The sequence below is a fragment of the Gadus macrocephalus genome, chromosome 13, assembly GCF_031168955.1.
Source record: "Gadus macrocephalus chromosome 13, ASM3116895v1".
Lineage (NCBI taxonomy): Eukaryota > Metazoa > Chordata > Actinopteri > Gadiformes > Gadidae > Gadus > Gadus macrocephalus.
Genome location: NC_082394.1, coordinates 17170202 through 17191998, shown reverse-complemented (window position 1 = coordinate 17191998; position 21797 = coordinate 17170202). Strand labels below are relative to the sequence as shown.

Sequence of the window (21797 nt, the reverse complement as noted above, 5' to 3'; positions counted from 1 at the left end):
CAGCATGCCCCCACTACAGCCATTTTCCATTCTGGGATCCCACCCTGGCTTCCACCATAGCCGCTCTCCTCTCCTATGCTCTTCTCTGCTCCTTCAGAACCAATCACCTGTACCACTATGGTGGTACCCCCATCGCCCATACCCCCCCCCCATCTCAGAGTTACTATCCATGAACAGCAGTAACTGTATTATTCAAAACTCAACGCAAACACACTCACACACCACCACAAACGCATGCACACACACACACACACACACACACACACACACACACACACACGCACACACATACACACTCACCGATACATACAGAAAAACACATGCACACACAAACACACACACGTTCAAAAACAAAACAAACAAATAAACAGGCAGACACAGACAAACATGCATCCACACGCACAAACAAATAATCACAAACAGACACACACACAATTCACACCCGACACCAGCTGTTGGAAATTTGTTTCAATGTCATTTCCACAAGGAGACAACCAATCACAGAGTAATAGTCCACAGGCCCGTTTCTACATGATATTGGAGCACTAGCCTGCCGCCTGCCTCACGTTTCCAGTCTATGTATTTCAGCAAGGCACGGGATTAGTAACACTAACATCTGAACCCACAAACTCTGGGCTTACAGCCCCCACAACACATACAGCATGCTCTGCTGTCCCATGAGTTCCCCCAGAGAGGCCACTGTGTGCAGTTGACTCTAGAGTCATAAAAGCATGAACTTGCTTATTCCCTTATGCAACCACCTCCAGTGTGAGTGAGTGTGTGAGTGTGTTTGTGTGTCTGTGTGCGTGCAGAGGTACGTGTATGTGTGTGTGAGTGTGTTGATTTATTCTTAATCACACTGTGTTTACTGTGTGTGTCTGTGTACCTGTGTGTCTGTATGAGATAAATAGAGGGAGAGAGTGCCAGAGAGAGAGAGAGCGACAGAGAGAGTGAAAGTGTATGTGTGCCGGTTGTGTGTTTTTTTTCCGGACAACCCTTGGCTGTCCTTGATAGTGTCAGGAACCATCATAGTTTAGTTTCACCCGCATCACGTTTTTTCTTATGAGGACAGAGAGTGTGCATGCACATAGTGAGGCACACACAAACATCACGTGCAACCAATTTCAAATTGGTTCTTTGAGTGTGTGTGTGTGTGTGTGTGTGTGTGTGTGTGTGTGTGTGTGTGTGTGTGTGTGTGTGTGTGTCTGTTTGTGTGTTTGAAGGTTTTACACAACAGTCAGCTTGTCTCCTAACACCACTCTGTGGATCTTTATATAGAGCAGAGTAACATAAAGACTATGAAAGTGCAGGGAATGTGTAATTATTCATGGTCAGCTGATAGGCTGATAGGCCGCAACCTTTATATATATTGTGTGTGTGTTTGGAGAGAAAGCAACATCAAGCATTCCTCTCTATGTACCACTCTTGTCTTTTCTCTGCTTTGCTGCAAATTTGTTCCACTCCTTTCTTCTGCATTCATTCCTTCTTGCTCTTTTACTTTTGCTTTCCCCTATTTTGTCCTTCATTAAACTCACTCACTCACAGCATCCTTTCTTGTCTACTCCTTCCTTCCCTCCTCGCCTTCACCCTTCCCCTATTTCCTCTCTTCTCTGTGTCCTGTCCTCTTCTCTCCTCCCTTTCCTCACTGGTCTTTTCTCCTTCCTTGACCTCCCCTGCACAAGGGCCTCCTATTCTCTCCTCTCCTCTCTCCCCCCCCCCCCCCCCCATCCCAATAACCTCTCCTCCCTCTCCCCCGTCTCCCTTCTCCTCCCCCAGTCATCCTATCTCCTTTCTTATCCTCCTCCCCCCTTTGCCACCAAAAGGTGCTGTCAGTAGCAGGCGTACGCAGGGCTCCCTCGCAGTGACATGGAGACGTGGAAAAAGCACTCAGGACAACAAGGCGCACAGCAGCTGCTACGGTGGAGAGGACGGAGAGAATAGCACGATTAGACCTTTTTTAAGATTCCTCCATCTCCAACGATCCTCTCTACAAGCACAGACGGGTGGATTTACAGGTGGACAGACCCCCAACGCCTCCAACCACTCCCTAGCCCCCCCCCCCCCCCCCCCCCCCTCCCCCCCCAGGTCTAAGGGCTCAGTATGAATGATGATATCATTCCTGACAACATTGTGGCATCATCTGAACAAGCAACGCTCTTCCGCCTCCCTGAGCAGTCCAACCGAGTACACACAGTGCTGCTGATATGTGGTGTCGACAGGACATTTCCCAATAATTATATCCCTTACTTTGAGTTGAGGCCCGCTTCTTACAAGGAAACAAACAAGTTGCAGCAACAAGAATGTGACAAGGACCTTTGTTGTGTGTGTTTGGCCTATACTGCCCATTGGAACAAACACAGCATCAGGGGAACTCACAAAGGGGCGAGTGCAATCACGTCGGCACACGCTTGCATACTAAGTCAGCTAATGTTGTTCTTCGTTTCATGGCGTCTTCCTCCTCTCCCAGACATCCCAGTTTACCCAACTGGACATACCTGAGGGGTGACAACTCTCAAAAAGGTAGACAGTGAGGCGGGGGGCCCGGCCGCTGTCGGAGCAGAGAAGGAGATGCCACCTGAGCCCGGCCCGCCGTCTCCTAACACGGAGGATGTAGCTGGAGGTTGTGCTGCCGGACCCTCGTGAAAACCGACACCGGACAGAAATATACTGATTTCCCTGGTAACAGACGGTCTTGACAGCATACTGCAGAATGCGCAGAAGTGCCTTCCCCAGACAATAGGAGCACCCCCCCCCCCCCCACCCCACCCCTCTCACCTCTCACCCCCCACCCCTTACCGCTCACCCCCCATCCACCCATAGTAAAATACTATACTCCTTGCAGGTTGAACCGAGATAAACCCAAAACACACACCGATGCAGGCATATCAATAGGGGGAGAGGGGAAGTAAAGCCACCCTCAGACAACAAACACACAACGGTGGCTTATCTTTGTTCAAATGACCTGCACATTAAATCCATACTAACCATCCTGGGTGGGTGCAAGCAATGCTACACCAAATAGAGAGAAAGAGAGACAGAGAGAGAGAGAGACTGAGAGAGAGACAGAGAGAACGAATGTGAGGGGTGGGGGGGGGGGGATCTCTGTACCGTAGTGTTCATGCAGACTCCTTTGGACAGTAAGTTGGCACCGCAGGGTTAAGGAGCTGTTTATGGCTTCCAGTGGTGATAATGTACATATAAGGAGACACGGTGACTCTGCCGACTTGCTCCGGGTCTCTCACAGGGGAGGGGTAAGCGCCCCCCCCCCTCCATCAGCATTGGTACACAGGAAGATAGTGCAGGCCTATAGTGTGTCACCACCCACCTTTCCTTAGATTGCCGGGGCGGGATATGAGCGGAGAGCGAGAGGTCGGAGACATTGAAAGAGCAAACAAACTATAAAACTGTAAAAGTTTGGAGAAAACTGGTTTGAGAGGAAACCTGTATTTCATTTTCTGTTTGGCTCTCTGTAACCTTTCCAAAATAATTGGAAAGGTTTGCTGCCATCTTAATTCTGTGCTCGTTTTGCAAAGGTGTGTGCCGTGTTTTGCATACGCAGAGTAACAGATCTGCATCGTGTTGCTATGCAGATCACAGACCGGGGGTGAAAAGACAAACATAAACATGAATGTACAGAGGAACAGACCGTGGAGATTCATCACAGCAGACAGGCCATGAGTCACCGACCCCTATTCCAGCGGCCAATGTGACCCAGATGGGTCCATGTAAACAACACGTGGAAACACAAAACCAGCACATAAGACGTAACCCATATGCTATGCAAATACTTGCAAGCCCGGGACGGAAATTCAGCCGAGCTTTGCAGCACACAGATATAAAAAATTTGTCAAATGATGAATGTCAATGACATGGGGACACATGGGCATACCGATGAAATACATATGGTGATATTTTCATGCAGACACATGTTGCCATGTTTCCCTCTGGCCTGTGATTGGCGTTCTGGAATGTGGACGGGTGGGTCGGGTGAATGCTCCGGGGCTGCGGCCCCTCCTCAGGCAACCCCCCCCCCCCTGCATCTGCTCAGCCTGTGTAGACATGTGCTCAGCTGTGCGTTTGTGTGTGTGTGTGTGTGTGTGTGTGTGTGTGTGTGTGTGTGTGTGTGTGTGTGTGTGTGTGTGTGTGTGTGTGTGTCGTGTGAGCTCAGCTGTGATTGTGTGTCATTGTGTCCCTGTGAGTAAGAAACAGTAGGCTGTATTTTGCCTTTGTGCATGTGGGGGCATGTGTCGTGTGTGTATTTGTAGGTGTATGCGTATTTGTGTGTGTGTGTGTGTGTGTGTGTGTGTGTGTGTGTGTGTGTGTGTGTGTGTGTGTGTGTGTGTGTGTGTGTGTGTGTGAGATGAATGAAGTGTGTGTGAGTTCAATGAAGTTTATGGATGCGTGTGTGTTTGTGTGTGCATGAACAGGGGCACGGGGGGGGGGTGGGGGGGGGGTTACTTGTACCCTTGTCAGCTGTCTCGGTGGACCCCCGCCAAAGACACACATAGAGCCGGTATGTGTCTGTGCACCCGATGACCCGGGGTGGCTGTGTGATGTCGAGTGTTTATCTTGGAAGTATTGTCGTGGCGTTTGCGTCGACGGCCCAGGCGAAGCCAGCCGGCACGCGATGCATCACCATAAGGTGCAGACGGAGGAGTGATGAAGAGGAACACGGAGGAGATGGAGGAGAAGGAGGAGGAGGGGGGGGGGGGGGAACCTGCGTCGGAATGGTGACTCATTGTTCTGGTGGTAGAAGGTGTATCACGACTCTGCTGCTGCGTGCTGCCGCCTGTGGACTAGAGCAGCCCCTCAAAGAGAACACAGAGACGATAACACGACGCACAAGAACATAACGAGCTGAACTCGTTCATGCGCCGCCGCCGCGGGCACTCGAGGACGGCAGGTTGATGAACAGAGCCCCCGAGGGACACAAAGAAAGACGCGGTTACATCACGTCGCAGGTCGAACGCCAAGTCCATAAAACAGGTGTCAATCAAAACAGAACGTCAATCAAAAAATAATTGATCATCTTCCATAGAAAGCAGAGCCCACTGTATTGTTAGGACACTAACCTAGACGGATTAGGACGTTAAACGGCGGGCAGTCAATATAAGTGAGGATGGCATGTAGCACTAATCAAGGCTTGAGGACCTTTTTTTTTTCTCTCAACTTAATCATTGATTGGTTGCTGAACAACAACGGCTGGAGTCCTTCTGTGCCTCCATATGTTCTCTAGGCTCCCAGGCCTCCTAATGCCCTCCAGCACGGAGGTGAGAAGGCAGGAGAAGAAAAGAGAGGACAGGAAAAGAGTATAGAACAAGGAATGACAAGACGAAGCAAGGCATGGAGTAGTTCTTTGTATGCTTACCATTTTGGAAATAGAGGTTGCTACTATATAACGGGTTGAATATGTCCATCTGGTCAGAAGGTGATTGGGTTAGTTTCTAATGGGATTGATCTAATCTGCTTTTCCATTAATTCAGTGTGTGTGTGTCTGCATGAATGAGGGTGTGTATATGTAAGACAAATAAAGAATAAGAAGCAGTGGAACAATGGAAACAAGTGTTCAAACTGAGCTTTCAAAACACAACCATAAACACTATCAAAAACAAGCCAATAAACGACTCAGATCGAACACAAATCCATCACGCAGTCTCGGAAATATCGACAAACTGGTTTGTCGGAGACGGTGTGTGAGTGTGTGTGCACCAGCCGTCGAGAGTGTGTAAACAGAGATGAGTCATTGGTATCACAGTAGATGATCAGTCTAGCGTTGTCAGCCAGATCTTCGTCATCCTCATACCCCTCTCACCCTCGTCTTCACAGCAATATATATAGTTCGGTCCCACCGGAAGGCTGGAGAGGTGAGAAGTAGCACATAATCACAGAAGGAGTTTAGGTTTTGCTCAACAGTTGACAATGAAGAACCATAATAACTACATGTCGAAATGAAATGATTTTGAGGAGGAATAATTGGAAGAGTTTAGACCTTTGTTATAAAAGGAGGTATAAGGTCTTGGCATACAAATGTATCTATTCATAATCTGCTAGAAGAGAAAGAAGATGTAATGTATACACATTCAACCACACAGACATATTGTTCAATTGAATTGCAAAGACAGCAGCCGTGTGCTAATTCACACCTTAACACAGAAGTCGACATTCTTGAAGCACCAACATGTGGAGATCCTTTGTGCTCCATCAAGGTGATGAAAATTAAAGTTCCTTTGAACGAACAGGTTTTTCCGATGATGTAGTCAGAGCATAAGAATCCGTTCTAGAGTCCAAAGAGAAATGTCATTTGACATCTCTTGGATTGGAGTTACACCGGCTGTAAAAAGCCAGAGGAGATCACACCGTGGCATAAACGCCCTTCAACAGACCTGTTTGGTTTCTAGTGTCAGACGTTCCTAAATGGCATCCTGGGGCTATAAAGCAGATCAGTCCTCTGCAGGGGGTCCTGAGCCTAATACGATGAAGTGTAAGCTCATTGTAAAGTGGATCAACAAAAAGTACAAGACACTAGTCCCAGACACCGTGGATGTTTAAATGGCTCTTCAATAGCAACATTAATGCGCAAATGACACGGTCCGGCCTAATGGCCAGGTTGTGGTGCCTCTAATCGAGCTCCATAACTTGGAACAAAAAAAACAAGGAAACACACTCTTCAGTTAATATCCATTTTATTTTCTTTAGAAAAAGAAACTATCACAAGTTAATTTGGTTACTGTACAGTTTCTCTTCTGATAGTCACTCAGTCTGTAGAAGAGGCTGTGATCTCATGCTGGACAACACCATCCTACCAACACACACCATTATTATAACATGACAAAAAAAGGCATACAGCCACTTCTGCATTACTTTACACCTTTGCCTCATTTTTTCCTGGAGCATGTAGAAATCTCATTTATGAAGGAGACACGATGAGTAGAAATCCCTGACAGTTTATCAAAACAGCGAAAGGGATGTTAAGAAAAAGACTAAAACAGGATGGTGGTGGGGTTGTGAAGTCCCCTGAACTCTAAAGAGTGGTCTGGTCCATACCACATGCACCTGCCGTGTGCTCCTGTGCATGAGCGTTGAGAGTATGTGAACATACTGGTACATTTAGTGAGTGTGCATGTGTGAGTGTGTGAGATAAAACACGACAGCACCTTGGTTCATGATCCGTATGGCGAGCTTTACCACCTGCCCATCCACCACTACGGAGAGGCACCGGGAGAGACAGCAGAGACCGGGGGAGTACGGAGTATGTAGGTCAGGTTGTGGCGCATGCATTCCCCCATTACAGACGCATACATGAGAGAGATATATATATATAAACGGTCTCACCCTCTCTCACAGCGGTCGGTGCCGTGTGTGTGAGTGCGCGCGTGCGTGCGCGCGAGTCCACGGTCAGCACTGGGCCGACTGTTAAGAAGCCCGGTTGATAATATACGGTTATGGGATGTGTCAAGTATGTCTCCCTGAGAACCCTTTCTAAAAACGCGTCACATTCGCTCGCTCGCTGGCCTGCCAAGTCCTTAACAACCTCCTTGTACGTGGCTTCCCCCCGCCCCTGCTGCGTCACTTCATAATAACCCGTTTCTTCTAGCCTCCGCCATGTAGCCACTGCCAACGACCTCGCAACCAATCAGAGCCATGGGGAAGGCGACATTCTAATCACTCCTTAAAATTTGTCAATTTAATAATGCAACCCATTTCTGGCAATCAACTTGACACAGGCCTGCGTGTGTGTTTTTGAGTTTGTTGGGTTGTATGTAAATCCAAAGAGGTCGACGGTTTCTCTTTGCGTGTGCCTCACACGGTTGCCAATTCCAAATCACCTCGTAAAGTATGGAGGGCAAAAGGTATGATTAGCTGAAGAAGATTGTAGAGAGGGGCGGTGTCACCCGGGCGTCCCTCCTCACCCATCCACCCTCTTCTCACCCAGAGAAGACAGGAGGCCATTTTAGAATGCAGGCGGCTGTCCCTTACCGCCTGTTATACGGCTCACACACACATAACACCACAAACCGTGAACCCGCACACACACACACGCGCAAACATACCGAGTTGACACGCCAGCAGCACCAAGGCGCAGAAAATGGAAAGAGGGGGACAGCAGAGAAATGAGGGCCTGGCCTACATGATTGACAACACCAACTATTTCCTAATTCACTTCAAAACGCCATGCCCCTTAGACCCCAAGCAGAGGATTTTTTTTCCGCGTTCAATGTGCGGGTGTGAGTAGTGTTTCCACGTGCGGGGCCTAAAAAACCTCGAGCTGAGTGAATCTCTGGAAAAATCATGGGTAGTGAGCACTTGCTACCTGATCCGAGAGACTTCTCTTTAGCCCTTTTCAAGTTTTTACTCAATTGTAATCCCGTCCCAAAGGGGGCGGAACATGTGTATAATGAGGATGTACGTGTATGTGTACGTTTATGTCAAGAAACGATGCAAAGTGTGCATGAGTATGAGTGGGTGTGTATGTTTGTGCATGTAACTCACAGACACCCATACAAAGGTAAAAACATCCGCTACCGTACAGCACTGTCCACTCACAGAGTCTTTAAAAAGCCCCGTCTGACTCCAGCCTTAACAAAGGCTCTCAGACAGGGATCGTACAGCCCCTCAAGGGAACCGCGGTAGAAAAAAATCCTAAAATGTAGTCTTTTTGTTTTTAACTATAAGAACAAGTCTCTGTTGCGCTCTCAATTCAGCTAATATTAAAAACCAAGACCAGGGGTGTCGACACCGCTCTGTGTAAAACAAAAGAACAACCAAACACGTTTTTTTTTTTGCCATTTTAAAAACCCTATGCTTCCATCCGGTCCATCCTCCTACCCTTCCGGAGGAGCGGAGATGGGGATGGAGCGAGACAACAGAGCGGCTCTTGGTTTCTAGGAGACCAGTTTGGGCAAGACTGTGCGGAGGGGCATGGTCTCCCCCGGGTCCGCCATCATGGCGCCCCGCAGTTTGTTGTTGGCGGCCGCGGCCGTGCCCAGGCCGGACCCGCCTTTGGCCAGGATGGACGGGAAGGAGGTGCTGTGGTGCTCGGGGAGCCTCTTCACCGTGGGGCCCTGGCCCTTGTCGGTCCCGGGCACCGGCTTGGGCAGCCGGCGGTACAGCCAGGGGTGCCGCAGGGCCTGGCTGGGGGTGAGGCGGGTGGTGGGGTCCCAGTCCAGGCACTTCTTTAAGAAGTCAGTAAAGGTGGGGTCCTCGCAGCCCTTGAGGGCGGCGCTCCACTCCTTGCTGCCGGGGGGCCCCCTCATCTTGCCGCGGCGGGAGCGGGAGCCCGTCAGCACGGTGGCGCCGGTGGGCAGGGTGTTGGCCCCGCAGTAGCGCGGGTGCCCCTTGGAGTTGATGAAGTTCTTGGCCCGCTTGGCCTGCTCCAGCACCTTCTGCGGCGGCATGCCCAGCAGCTCCATGACGCACGCCAGCTGGTCCCCCTCGTCCTCGCCGGGGAACAGCGGGTAGCCCGTCAGCAGCTCCGCCAGGATGCAGCCGAAGCTCCACATGTCGATGGGCAGGCCGTAGCGCGAGCCCAGGATCACCTCCGGCGCCCGGTAGAAGCGGGACTGGATGTACGTGTACACCCGCTGGTGCTCGAAGCAGCTGGAGCCAAAGTCGATCACCTTGAGAAGACCGGAGAGAAAGGGAACGCAGGTTAGGGTTAATGTGGGAGCGCATGAGAAGCGTGCGCGGCGATACCTTGAAGACCCAGCTTCCCCTTGGGCTGACCGTGCCGAGCGCCTCACCTTGATGCCGCTGCGCCCCTGCTGCTTGAGCAGGATGTTCTCGGGCTTGAGGTCGCAGTGGATGATCCGGTGCCGGTTGAGGGCCTCCAGGCACTGCAGGATGGAGTGGGCGAACTTGCGCACCAGCGCCAGGCTGAAGCCCTGGAACTTGTTGCGCTTGATGAGCTCGTACAGGTTCATGCTGAGCAGCTCGAAGGTCATGCAGATGTGGTTGCGGAAGGTGAAGTTCTCCAGCATGTGCACCACGTTCATGGTGCCGTTGCGGTCCTGCTTGCGCAGGTGCTCCAGGATGCGGATCTCCTCCTGCGCCTGCCGGTGGAAGCGCTTCTCGTTGCGCACCATCTTCAGCGCCAGGTGCTGCTGCAGCTTGTGGTCGTACACCTTGGCCACCTGGCCGAAGCTGCCCTTGCCGATCACCTGAAGTGGGGAAGAGAGACCGAAAGGGGAGGGGGGTGGGGGGGGTGGTGGAAATGGTATAGTTATTTTTATGGTTCGTTGGTTTGACGTCGGCTAGTTGACGCAAAGCGTGACGTGCGGGTGCGCACACGGGAGGGAGAGGGGGGGGGGCGTGGGAGCGGTGCGAGTCACACCTTGAGGAACTCGTAACGATAGGCCAGATGGTCGTGGGGGACGTGGATGTAACCCCCCTGGTCGTCGTCGTAGCCCGAGTTGTTGCTGCCCCCGACGACCGCCTGCCGCTTCTTGGCGTTGGGTCCCAGGAAGTAGATCTCCGGGTAGGTGTGGATCTCTGTCTGCTCCAGGCTGGTCAGCTGGTTGCGGTACTGCCTGAGCGCCTGCTCCGAGGTGAGGGGCCCGCACAGCTTGCTGCCGCCGCCGCCGCCGCCTGTGCTGTTCCCCACAGTGCCTGAGCCCTGGAGGCCTGCCGAGTCACTGGAGCCCTTACTGGACCCCGTGCTGTGATCCGCCAACACACAGTGATCAGAACAGGGGCCTCACAAAGACAAGTAAGGATCTTCAGCGGTAGCAGTTAAGTTAAGGGAGTGTAGCGCTAAAGGGATATTTACCCTGGAATGAACAAGCCCTCGTACCTGTCAACGCTGCGCTCCTTGGAGAGGCCCGACACCGCGACAGGTTTCGTGGACACATGAACAGCGGTGCCATTGCTCTGAGGGGTTGCCGTTGCCGTGGCGATGCAGTTGACCTTGCGATTGTAAGTGGAGTCTTCGTACAGGTACTTGACCTTGAGTTGACTCCCTCGTACCGCCACCTGTTCCCTCATGAGGTCCTTGGTACTGACCCCCTGAGAGAAAGGCCAAAAGAGAGAGAGAGGGTTAGTGGGAGACCGACGAATGAGGCATGGGAAACAAAGCCAGAACCGGTGAACACACAGGTGCAGTCCTCCTCTATACAAGCTAGACTCGGTTGTACTATTGTAGTTAATTGTGTGGCTGACATGTTGGCCATTGTGTTGCGCAAATGCATTCAACGGAGCCCCAGGATGTGGACTATATGCATATGTGTGGGTGTGTGGGTGTGCACGGCCATTTGCCTTGTGGCTCCACACTCGGGCTTTGGATTTAGGACAAAGGCTCACGGATTTCGGCTGAATAAGTCCTCCTAGGGATTTTATTCAGGTAAAAACACAGCAGACTGGAAAGAACTACGCTGCGTCGTCTTAGAAGCTCGGCCGCAGACAACGACAGACACAAGGGAGATATTTAGTGGCACCCCGAGCTAAATGTTTTCCTCCCGGAAAGCTTTCTGGGTCCAGAGAACCGCAGCAGGGCATACCTCCAGGCCGCGAGCGCCATTCCTGTTGTGCGTCTAATTTCACGTCTCTTTAGAACCCAGCAAGTCGGTTGGCGATTGCAAAGTGGTGCCATGGAGGCGTCCACAATTCAAATGGCACGACTGCAGGTGCAGGCGACGTTTCTCATGATCAAACGTTACAACATTCATGTGTTAATAATGAGCAGTCAGACGCCGGCCGGTGTCCCTGTAGCCTTAAGAGTTGGAGCTGCATTAGCCGACTAGAGGGGCCGACCAATGTGTGGGTGAAGTTTGGAAATTAAAACGGCCTAAATGAACAGCTGGATGTGAAGCGGTCAAAGAACCAGTGGAACAGGATCTACATCCTGTCGAATCATAGTGGCTGACTGATGACCCCCCCCCTCCCCCCAACCACCACACACACACACACACACACACACACACACACACACACTCACATCATGCCGCATGCTTCTTTGTTCCCTTTTCCATACTCATTACTCAACTAGTGTCATCTAAGGCTGAGTATGAGTAATGTATTGAAACTTATCTCAAGTGTATTGGCAATGACCTACGGTAACGAGCAGGAATGCCGTGATCTACTCAAAGTCATGCCCACCGCCACTTCTGAACCCTTGTAAAGCGAGAGGTCACCTTTAGCCAGGGAATTAAGACGTAAACTCTTCCGCACTCTATACTTGCCAGTATACAGCTTCATTTCCGCCACCCAAAGTATCCCTTCCCACTCCTGCCCTCTGACATTATCGGAGCAGCGGAAAGAATCCTCCACAAGATTATGGAGTAGAAGGGAAATAACAGCCCTTGAATTTAGTTGTAAAACAAGCTAGGCTGGTGCAAGACCAGCGGCCCTGCCCTAGGGCTATCCAGCAGAGTTCTACAGAGGCACCCGAAAGGGAAGCCTGACTGTAGCAGTGGCATTTCAGCCACTGCTTTTAGAATATAGAGACTTTATTCAAACCATGATTTCAGATAAAGGGGATTAAGGAATAAGCAGGGGTAAGGAATCGGCCTCAAGGATACCGTCCACACGTAAACTGGGAATCTAACAGCTTCAGGTTGAAAACCCTAGCCACTACCCTCTCCTATTCCCCATCATGTCGGTCCCTCTCCCCCCAATACAGAGATTTACTGAGACCTGTCCAGTGGAAAATCTGCTCCGGCTGATGGAACATATATGACCTGCCATAAACACCATCAATGCAGGGGGGGACAACATAACAAGGGACCTTTCGAGTGCTTGTACATGTTTGAGCACACGTGTAGGCATGTCAGTGTGTATGCGTGTACTTCGTTTAGTGTCCGCGTTACGGGAAGGCTCCTGAAAATAGACGAGGCATGCAGGAGGGGTTTCCATACATTCACTCATACTCGTCATACTCTCCTTCCCCCCCCCCCCCCCCCCCGACACGTGGCACCGTCGACCCCGGTCTTTGCCATACAGGCACTATCGATTTATGGGTGATTGATTGAGCCACTGGCTTACGCCGATATCACCTAGCTAATGGCCCTGGTGCTCCAAACAGAGCTCTGAATCCTACATGAGGGATGATGGATTGGGTTCAGGGCTGTAACCAAATATTAGGAAAATATCAGCATAACCCAATACTGCATAACCTAATAGGGTAAGAGCCGAGGGGGGAGGGAAGGAGGGAGGGAAAGTAATATCAGGTAAACCTGAGCGCTGAGCTCTTCCGGGCGCAGCAGATGGCAGGTGGAACGGGGCCCATCACCTTGGTGTCGCGTAAACATGCAGGAACTCGTGTTCCCAAAACACGCCAGGACTGTTGTCTTGTTGTGTTTAGCATCGATCCAGCGGACATTTAAAGCTGGCCCGTAGTTGTAATGGACCTCTGTTGCCGTTTGGAAGCACTGTCAAAGTGGGGCAGTCCAATCCATTTCACTGCCTAATCCCCACTCAGAGATTAAAAAGGGTCGGACAAACCAATCAATGATTGCCGTTACATACACTATAAGTTTTAATTGTCTTACAAGTATGACATCGATGAGCTGGGTTTAAAATGTACGATTATTTTTAGTATGGTGAGATTAATCCACACTTCAACGGGATGGGGGTATTGCTAGGGAACCAGCAATTCATAATATTACTTTTAGGCGACCAGTGAAGCGATTTACTGAATAAATTAATGAAAACCTTAAGAAAATAAACACTACTAGATCACAACAGTAGGCCAACTCATCTTGTGTGCAAGATCACATTGGAGCGGACAGGAGACAGAAAGTATGATGACCGACAAATATATTAATGGTTTTGTGGGTCAGGTGTTCAATCCCAAAAAAGCGGTTTGTGAGATTGTTACCTTGCGTGTAACTCATGCCAATTTAGCAATTTGTGCCCAAAATGTATGTGGAAAAAGGTACACGGCTATCCACTCCCTGGCCTCGAAGCATTTGTTTTGGTTGCTGGCCACAAAGTATGACACTGATAATACGCATGATAGTGTTCTTAATTAAGTCCTCTTTAACAACCAGTGACGCTGGTCTGCCCATTTTCCCATAGATAAGACCTGTGAGTCAGTTTGTAAAGTTTTAATAGTATGCCAAAGGCAGAATGCAGCTGGTATGACTGAGGCCGATTGTAAATAATGGGGGAGCGGCCCTGAAACGGAACAGGATGTCGCGGGACAGCATGTCTTACAGTCCAGGATGCAAGGCGTGAGCGGCAGGTTCCAGGTGTAGGAAGGTTTGTGTGTGCTGATGTGCACTCACCGTGTGTTTGGACATGGGGGGTAGCCCCGAGGGGCTGTTTGTATCGGTTTCTTCTTTCAGGATGTGATCGGTTCTCATGTAGGAGTCATACAGACCGTCTGCGTGACGCGCTGAAGGGAGACAAGAAAGGGCAAAAAGGTCAGATAAGTCAGGGACAACAACATGCACGTTAGACAGTGGCCCTCGAAAAGGCAAACCTCCACGCGTTTCTGCAAACCGGTCAACGGGCGATCTATATAACTTCATCACTCGACCCTGTGCATTGCAATGGCTGGCCAAACGACCAAAGAAAGTACACAGAGTTAACCACGACACCGTAAAGAGCCAACATCAGCGACATAACATTTCTATACCTTTGTATGTATGCAGAATGGCTGCCTTCTTGCCAAGGGCCAATGCTGGCTAACTCAATTCCACTGTACCTAATGCTCTGCACACAGACAAGACCAGCTTAGACAGGGCTTAAGGCTCCAGAGAGCTAGCGCTGCAAGTGGTATTATTGGCCTAATGGACGCAACAGATGCCCCTGTGACGACAGCATCTTTCCGTCTGCCCATCTGTCCATTCAGGCCAAGTCGTGCAGTGGACACACAGGTGTGTTCCGAAATAGAGGCAGTATGTGGGATGCGTGTGCACGTCGTTATACAATGATTGGTGAGTGCCACACCGGCCGGCAGGCCAGCGCACGACGACACAGAATACATAGGTGAAAGAGAACTCAACGGCAGGAGCCAAGTTACTCAGATGACACACTCCGCCAGCCAGCTGCTAGTTCAGCTATTATTTTATTTAATGTGAGTTGGTTCTTGCCAGTCAGAGTTTATGCCAGTGAGAGCGGACAGAGCTTCTTGTCTTTTTTGGCAGGTCGGTTGGCCAATGCCTCACAAAACAATAGGTTTAGAGATAGCCCTGGCCAGCTCTAGAGTGCTGTAACCAAGCAAAGAAGCATCTGAGCTGTCCCCAGTGCACACCAGGAAATTGACAAGCTCCCGGGGAGATTAAACCTGCTGCCTGGATACAGTGGCATTAGACCTGCTGTACACCTTAGCAAACAGAGGCATTAAGGCTTGATACACATTATGCAGAAAGCACAAGTCCCTCTAGCACCTCTAGACTCTCATATCGTTCAGTCTCAGCAAAGTCCACACCTCTTCCCACTCAATCATGTAAATAAGAGTACAGGAATAAATACTGTCTGAGTCTTAAGGCAAACAAATGTCTAGCTGACGTAACTACCGTTCCAAATCATAGTGTCTGACGCCTTGGGGCATACAGTTTATAACTTCATGGGAAAAAGCTCAGTAGTTCTGAAAGCAAACATACAGCGTATGTCATACGTTCAGGGGGAGGAGGTTTTGGAACAAAGAGTTTGCTGTCCTTATCATTAGAGCTTTCGTTAGTGTCCAGGGGTACTTTCCAATCGTGGGTGACTAAAGTACATACATTTTATGTTTCGCTATTTGATTTTATTTCTGAGGATTTTATCCAAGCCTTCAGGTAAAAAGTTCAAAGATCAAAGAGAAAGTTAACCTCTAGATTCTGCGTTGGCATTTATGAAGGCCAAAACAATACAGAAAATATGACACTTACTCAACACCAACCAAAGTTAAATGCATAACCAATAACTTTACATGCACAGCAACGAAATCGGTCTGAATTGTACTATAACAAACAAACGAACAAAATAAAGCATATCAGCCTGTAGAGCGATCAATTCGAGAAAACAAAAGGCTCACAATCCAAAGCGGCTGTAAACGGTCTTTCTGCAGCGTGGTTTCTAACGTTACTTACAGTGAGTATTGTTGTTGACATTGAATTAAAAACAAAATGACAACTTGGTTACAACCGGCATCAAAGCATGGACGGGACACGCAGTGACATGATGTTCCCTCTGAGTGCGACTCTCACCATGAGATCATCCATAACAGAGACAACACGCGTTGCTTTCTCCATCGCCCTATGTGTTGCACGATTAAAGGGACCATCAGTACTAACATCAGCCTTTTTTAGTCGATATTAAGACTAGAGCCATTGCCGAGTAAACACATTTGATATAAGTATAGTAAACAAGTAAAAGACGAAAACAGAACAACATTGGGGAGAATGTAATTACCTGTTGCTATTGGGCCCTCTGGTTTTCTGCTTATTATCATCATGATTGCGATTCAGAATAGATGCCAGCATCCGATTTGAAAACATAAAAATATCCCAGCACTAACCTAGAAATGACAATGGCTTGTTGCGCTAACTTATTGTGCAGCATTTATATGCTTCTCTCCAACACTGGATACATTCACAGTAGCTTATTTTCCTTTCCTCCCGTCCGACCTATTTATAAAAGAAGCACAACCACTAAACTGTATATTTAGCTGGCTGCACACGGACCACGCCGACGGTAGGTTTGGTGGCGGTTTCAAAAAGTTGGTGTGGGGGTCGATGTGGTAGATGGCTGAGCTAGCTCGCACATGCAACACAGACACTCGTCCAAACGAGCCGATTCCCCTCCGCTAAAAGCACATCCAGTCCACAAATCCCCGCCCGGTGGTCTAACCCGTGTACCCCTCGCCTTTCTCTGTCGATGGAGAGCCTCGTTCCAGAGAACCATCCCCGTGAGTATTCCTGGTGAGCTGGGTTTTCTTTTTCTTTAGCCAGCAGCGGTGCTACCAGTAGTTAGCTGCTCTCCGGATAACCCCCCACAGAGTGAGTCCAGTTTCCGGACAGCTGGGACTGTTTCGCTTGTCTTGAGGATCGACTAGCTAGCCAAAACAGGCTAGCTCACGAGCAGCAAGCGAGGAGACAATTCCCCATGATAAAATCTACAGATAACAAGGGAAGGGGTCGAGGAAAAAACCTTCACCTGCACCGTGTGCAATAAGGCGGCAGTGGGTAATCCGTCTTCTCTGTGGTCGGGAGTTTCTTATTCTGCGCAATTCTCTGTGTTGTTGCTTAGGGCGTCTTCTTCACAGTGTTTCAGCGTTGTATCGTCATCGTGCAGGCAGGGGGATGGATCTAGGGCGTGGCTAAGGATGCATCTTGGCTCAAAGGCAAAAGGGTGTCCCCCAGTGTTCAACTTGAGATCTGTTCTCTGGTGAGAAATAGGCAACGGTTTCCCTACGAGCAGAGCCAATGGGAAGCCTTTTCAAGAAATATAATTAGAGTGGAACAAATAAATATGTTTTTTAAAAAAATGAACAATATTTCTTGGAGGCCATGCAGCACAATACATTTACATATGGAGCGCACAATTAATTACACTGCTGCATTAATTTAGACTTAGCAAATATAACTCTGTTAACCTTTGGTGGCAAATTTAAGCATGGCCTGAAACTGGAGAGGCCATGGAGGACATGCAGCTCTAGATATAGTAAAGGGCAGGGCAGAGGACGGGCAAAATGAGACAGGGCAGGCATGAGGTAGTGTGGGAGGGAGGGAGGGGGGGGGGGGGGTAAGGGTACATGCAAAATTCAGATTGTGATACGTTGCCTGGCCTGTGGCTGATACTAATTTTAGCCCTTTCTCAGAGGTGAGAAGAGGGTTCTGTCTATATTTACTGCCGTAAATAACCTTTCTGACACAGTTCCAGGCTGACCCCTGGGTAGCAGCCAGCAATTAAGACCATCTTGGCAGTGTCTTATAATTCTTGGATGGCGATGTGCAGCGAGAGCTGCCGTGACGGCACTCTTCAAATTGATCTGCTTATGGCTCATTCCTCCTAAAACCCACCAAGGTCCCTGTTGGAAGATTAGGCACAATTGAAAGAACAAAGTGTACCTGCCAGAACAAGAGATGAGACCGCGAAGCTTCCTATAGCCCTTTTCAAGGTGGGGGCAGTGTCTGCATTTGTTCTCTGGCCCATTGACAAACATTGACACCTGTTGCTTTATTGAATTAAGACCCGACCTTGGGTTCCATGAAAATAAATATGAATTAGCCCAAAATAATTAGGTGTCGTTTGGTTGGTTTAAATCTATTAGCAATTAAGTAGTCAAAGCTGTCTATCTCGGGTTCAATGACTTCACTATCTTGTGACGTCACTGAAAAAAAATAAGCAAGAAATAAGATCTGGGCTTTTGATCATTTGATCTTTTGAGCAGTGAACAGCATAGAAAGACACTGTCCTCTGGTGGTAGGTTACAGTACATACGTTTCATTAGATAGTATTACCAGTTTGACGGGATGCATAATCTGACACTCCGTAGCTTGCAGTGACATGCACAAATATTGTTGTCTCTCCAATGTTATTTCAGACACATAAACACATATCTGAACTGTATGTGTTTGAAATATGGAACAGATAAGTTGCCTCATGTCTTGGGAGAACAGGATTCCGTCTTGAAAAAAGGTATGAGATGGTGGTTACTCAAACATAATGGAGGACCCATTTCAGTAAAGGGATTAACTTATTTTTTATTAATTCACATTTCCTGTACAGCTTTACTTATGCTTTCATACACACTAATTTCAAGTGAAACAAAAATAAATCACCATTAAAGCATAACCTATTCACATCCCTGACATACAACCATGCCAAGGAGACGACCATGAAATAAATTACACACACACACACACACACACACACACACACACACACACACACACACACACACACACACACACACACACACACACACACACACACACACACACACACACACACACACACATACACATAGGCACACACAAAATGAATGGCAAGCTGAAGGAAGGGTATCATATGGGGTAATGCAAATAGTACATATCCCAACTATGCCAACCTTTGACCATACAGTGGACTCACACACAGACACTCAAACACACAAGGGCGCATGTAACAAAAGGCACTGGCAGCAGGAGAGACCTTCACACTCAAAGGTTCTCAGTGAGCAGGACGGTGACGATGGTGGAGAACACTGTGATCCATGAACTTATCCACAACAGGCCTCATCTATAAATATTTCCCTCTGTGCCAAAATGATTGAAGGTCAATGTGTGCAAAATGCTGTAGGATGCATAAATGCCTTGGTAAGATGTAGGCTATATTACGACACATGCATGATAAACTTTCGTAGGATGCAGTCACAATGGTTTACATAAGGGGATCTGATTGACACCGCTACCCATACTTATTTCTCTTGCCCTGCTTGATAAATGAGGAGAGTAACACTACAAACACTCATTAGCAAACAGTATTTACATTATTCTTGCAAGCAGAGATGCACAAGTGGGTTTACACCATCCTGTAATAATGAAACAAGAGATTTGTCTTCATATTATTGTAAAATTCACCATAATGCATTTTAAAACTTCATCTATTTCCTGTTATATTTATACACCGCTCTTCATTATACAGCCTATTTATCACCAATCAACAACCAAGCAATCAAGCAATAAATTACATCCTTCTGATATCTTATCAGAGAACAATCTGCAAGGCCTTTTGATAGGTTTCTGTCTTCTTTGTTTGAATGTTATGAAGGCCAGGAGGGCATCCCACATCTAGCTATATGTGCAAAACAGCCTATAGTAAATATCTCTCTCACCGTTCTTTTTTTTTTTAGCTTTTGAAGTCCTCTCATACACTTTGTGGCCCCTCCCCTCTTTGCTTTGGTGTTCAACTCCATTCAAATTTAAACACAAAGCGCATGTGGTACCGGTGTACATGAAATGGATCCGTTAATAGGTATTGAAGGATTGCCACACCTCGCAAAGTGATTTGGTCAGGCTATAAATAATCTTCTGTGTTCAGGTTCCCAGAAGTGATCGAGAAAGAGGATGTTAAAGACAACATGAAACAGAATTCATTGTGTATCTAGAGTTTGCATTTTTTTTATACAGGATACTAGGGCAATTAAATGTAGCCCCCAACTGAGCTATAATTCATTGGTGGAACCATAAGACTTGTTGATGCACTCACATTCAGACTTTTATGATTTATTTAGCATTTTGGTGGAGTAGAAATGCACAATATTACTGGGATGAATAGGTTTTTTAAGTTACACAAGTACATTTCCTTTTCATGTTTTCTTTAAGTCGCTTCCTGACTTCTGTAAACCTGCCTTCAGAAAAGGAGAAGGAGGTGTCCATGTTTTTGGAGAAAGAGCGAAGACCTGGCAGCCCAGTTATTCATATGTAAATCCTCATCTACCGTGTGAGTTCCAGATAGGACAAAGAGAAGGAATAGGCCGTCCTGAGAGGGAGTGATGTATTTATGGAACAATAGAGCTCTGATTATTAGATTTTCGTTTACCTTTATTCCCACCCAGGCTCCCTGAGTACTCCCTGCCCACTAACCTTTTTGATGATTGACATAGTGAGTGAAGGCCTACTTCGTCGATGATTCACCATCCTACCATCCAAACATAGAACCCTTCTCCAAACCTGTGAAGATTTTAACGGTTTCCCCTGTGGATTTATGATCCGGTGTTGTATGTTTGTGCGTGCGTGTGTGTCTCTCTCTGTCTGTATGCAGGTGCTTGGAGGGAGACACTCATGCGGTAAGTAACACTTGCAGTAGCAGCAGCAGTAGTAGTAGCAGAAGAAGGGTCAACTTTAACAATACTAAACCGTATCGGATCAGACCCATCTCTCCCTTTTCAGTCCCAAGCTACATCCCAAAGTCAATGTTTTTAGGTTGTATGATGGTGTGCCTTTGTGGAGATGGAAACATGTCGCTTGGTCAGTCTGCAAATACACCAAACACCACACACACACACACACCATAGGGCTTTCGCTGAGGAGGAGAAATCAGTGAGGGCAGGAGGAGGAGGGATTCCCAGTATGTCCTGAGAATAGCTGTCAAGACGAGTGTGTGTGTGAGTGTGTGTTTGGGTGGGTGGCAGAAGGGCATGGGGAGGGAGGCGGAGTAGTAAGGGACAACGTTGACTCCGGCTTCAATCTTAGAATATATCAGTGGTCCCCCCCCACCCCCTCCTCTCCTGGACATGAGGTCATAAAGGCGACAGGTGAGGGGTCAGGGGTCATGGTGCTGTAGCGCCTGCTGTAGTTTCTGTCGGTAAACGGAGTACCGCTGCACCACCGTGCGAACCCGCTCCCCCTCCTCCTTCCCCAGGATCACCAGGAAGTTCTGCAGCTCGGGAACGGAGAACGCATGCCACTGAGAGAGAGAGAGAGAGAGAGAGTGAGAGAGAGAGAGAGAGAGTGAGAGAGAGAGAGAGAGAGAGAGAGAGTGAGTGAGAGAGAGAGATAGTGAGAGAGAGAGAGAGAGAGAGTGAGAGAGAGAGAGAGAGAGAGAGAGAGAGAGAGAGAGAGAGTGAAGAGAGAGAGAGAGAGTGAGAGAGAGAGAGAGAGAGAGAGGAGAGAGAGAGAGAGAGAGAGAGAGAGAGAGTGAGAGAGAGGAGAGAGAGTGAGAGAGTGAGAGAGTGAGAGTGAGAGAGAGAGAGAGAGAGAGAGAGAGAGAGAGAGAGAGAGAGAGAAAAATTACTCACTGCAGGCTCTTGCATCAAAGTTTATGAATGGTTGTACATTTATTTAAAAGTTATAATTGATTAAAATATATTATAGATTGAACATTTTAATTAGTTATGTATTTAACATTAAACTGTGAATAAACGTTTTGATAACATTTAATGTTAGAATTAA

At 48.3% G+C, this 21797-nt stretch overlaps 1 protein-coding gene across 2 annotated transcripts; it reads right to left on the bottom strand.

Annotated features, from left to right (window-relative positions):
- Positions 1 to 6666: 6666 nt before the first annotated feature.
- On the bottom strand, positions 6667 to 17282 carry dyrk3 (dual specificity tyrosine phosphorylation regulated kinase 3). Of its 2 annotated transcripts, none has more exons than XM_060068650.1 (6): positions 16333 to 17282; positions 14220 to 14329; positions 10790 to 11001; positions 10331 to 10655; positions 9741 to 10157; positions 6667 to 9617 (listed from the first exon to the last, which is right to left on the bottom strand). In XM_060068650.1, exons 1-6 carry the CDS (start codon positions 16373 to 16375, stop codon positions 8883 to 8885), a joined length of 1842 nt encoding a protein of 613 aa, XP_059924633.1. In that variant the 5' UTR covers positions 16376 to 17282; the 3' UTR covers positions 6667 to 8882. The 2 variants fall into 2 exon arrangements, with proteins under 2 accessions (XP_059924633.1, XP_059924635.1); XM_060068652.1 differs by having other exon boundaries at positions 17077 to 17232.
- Positions 17283 to 21797: the final 4515 nt, after the last annotated feature.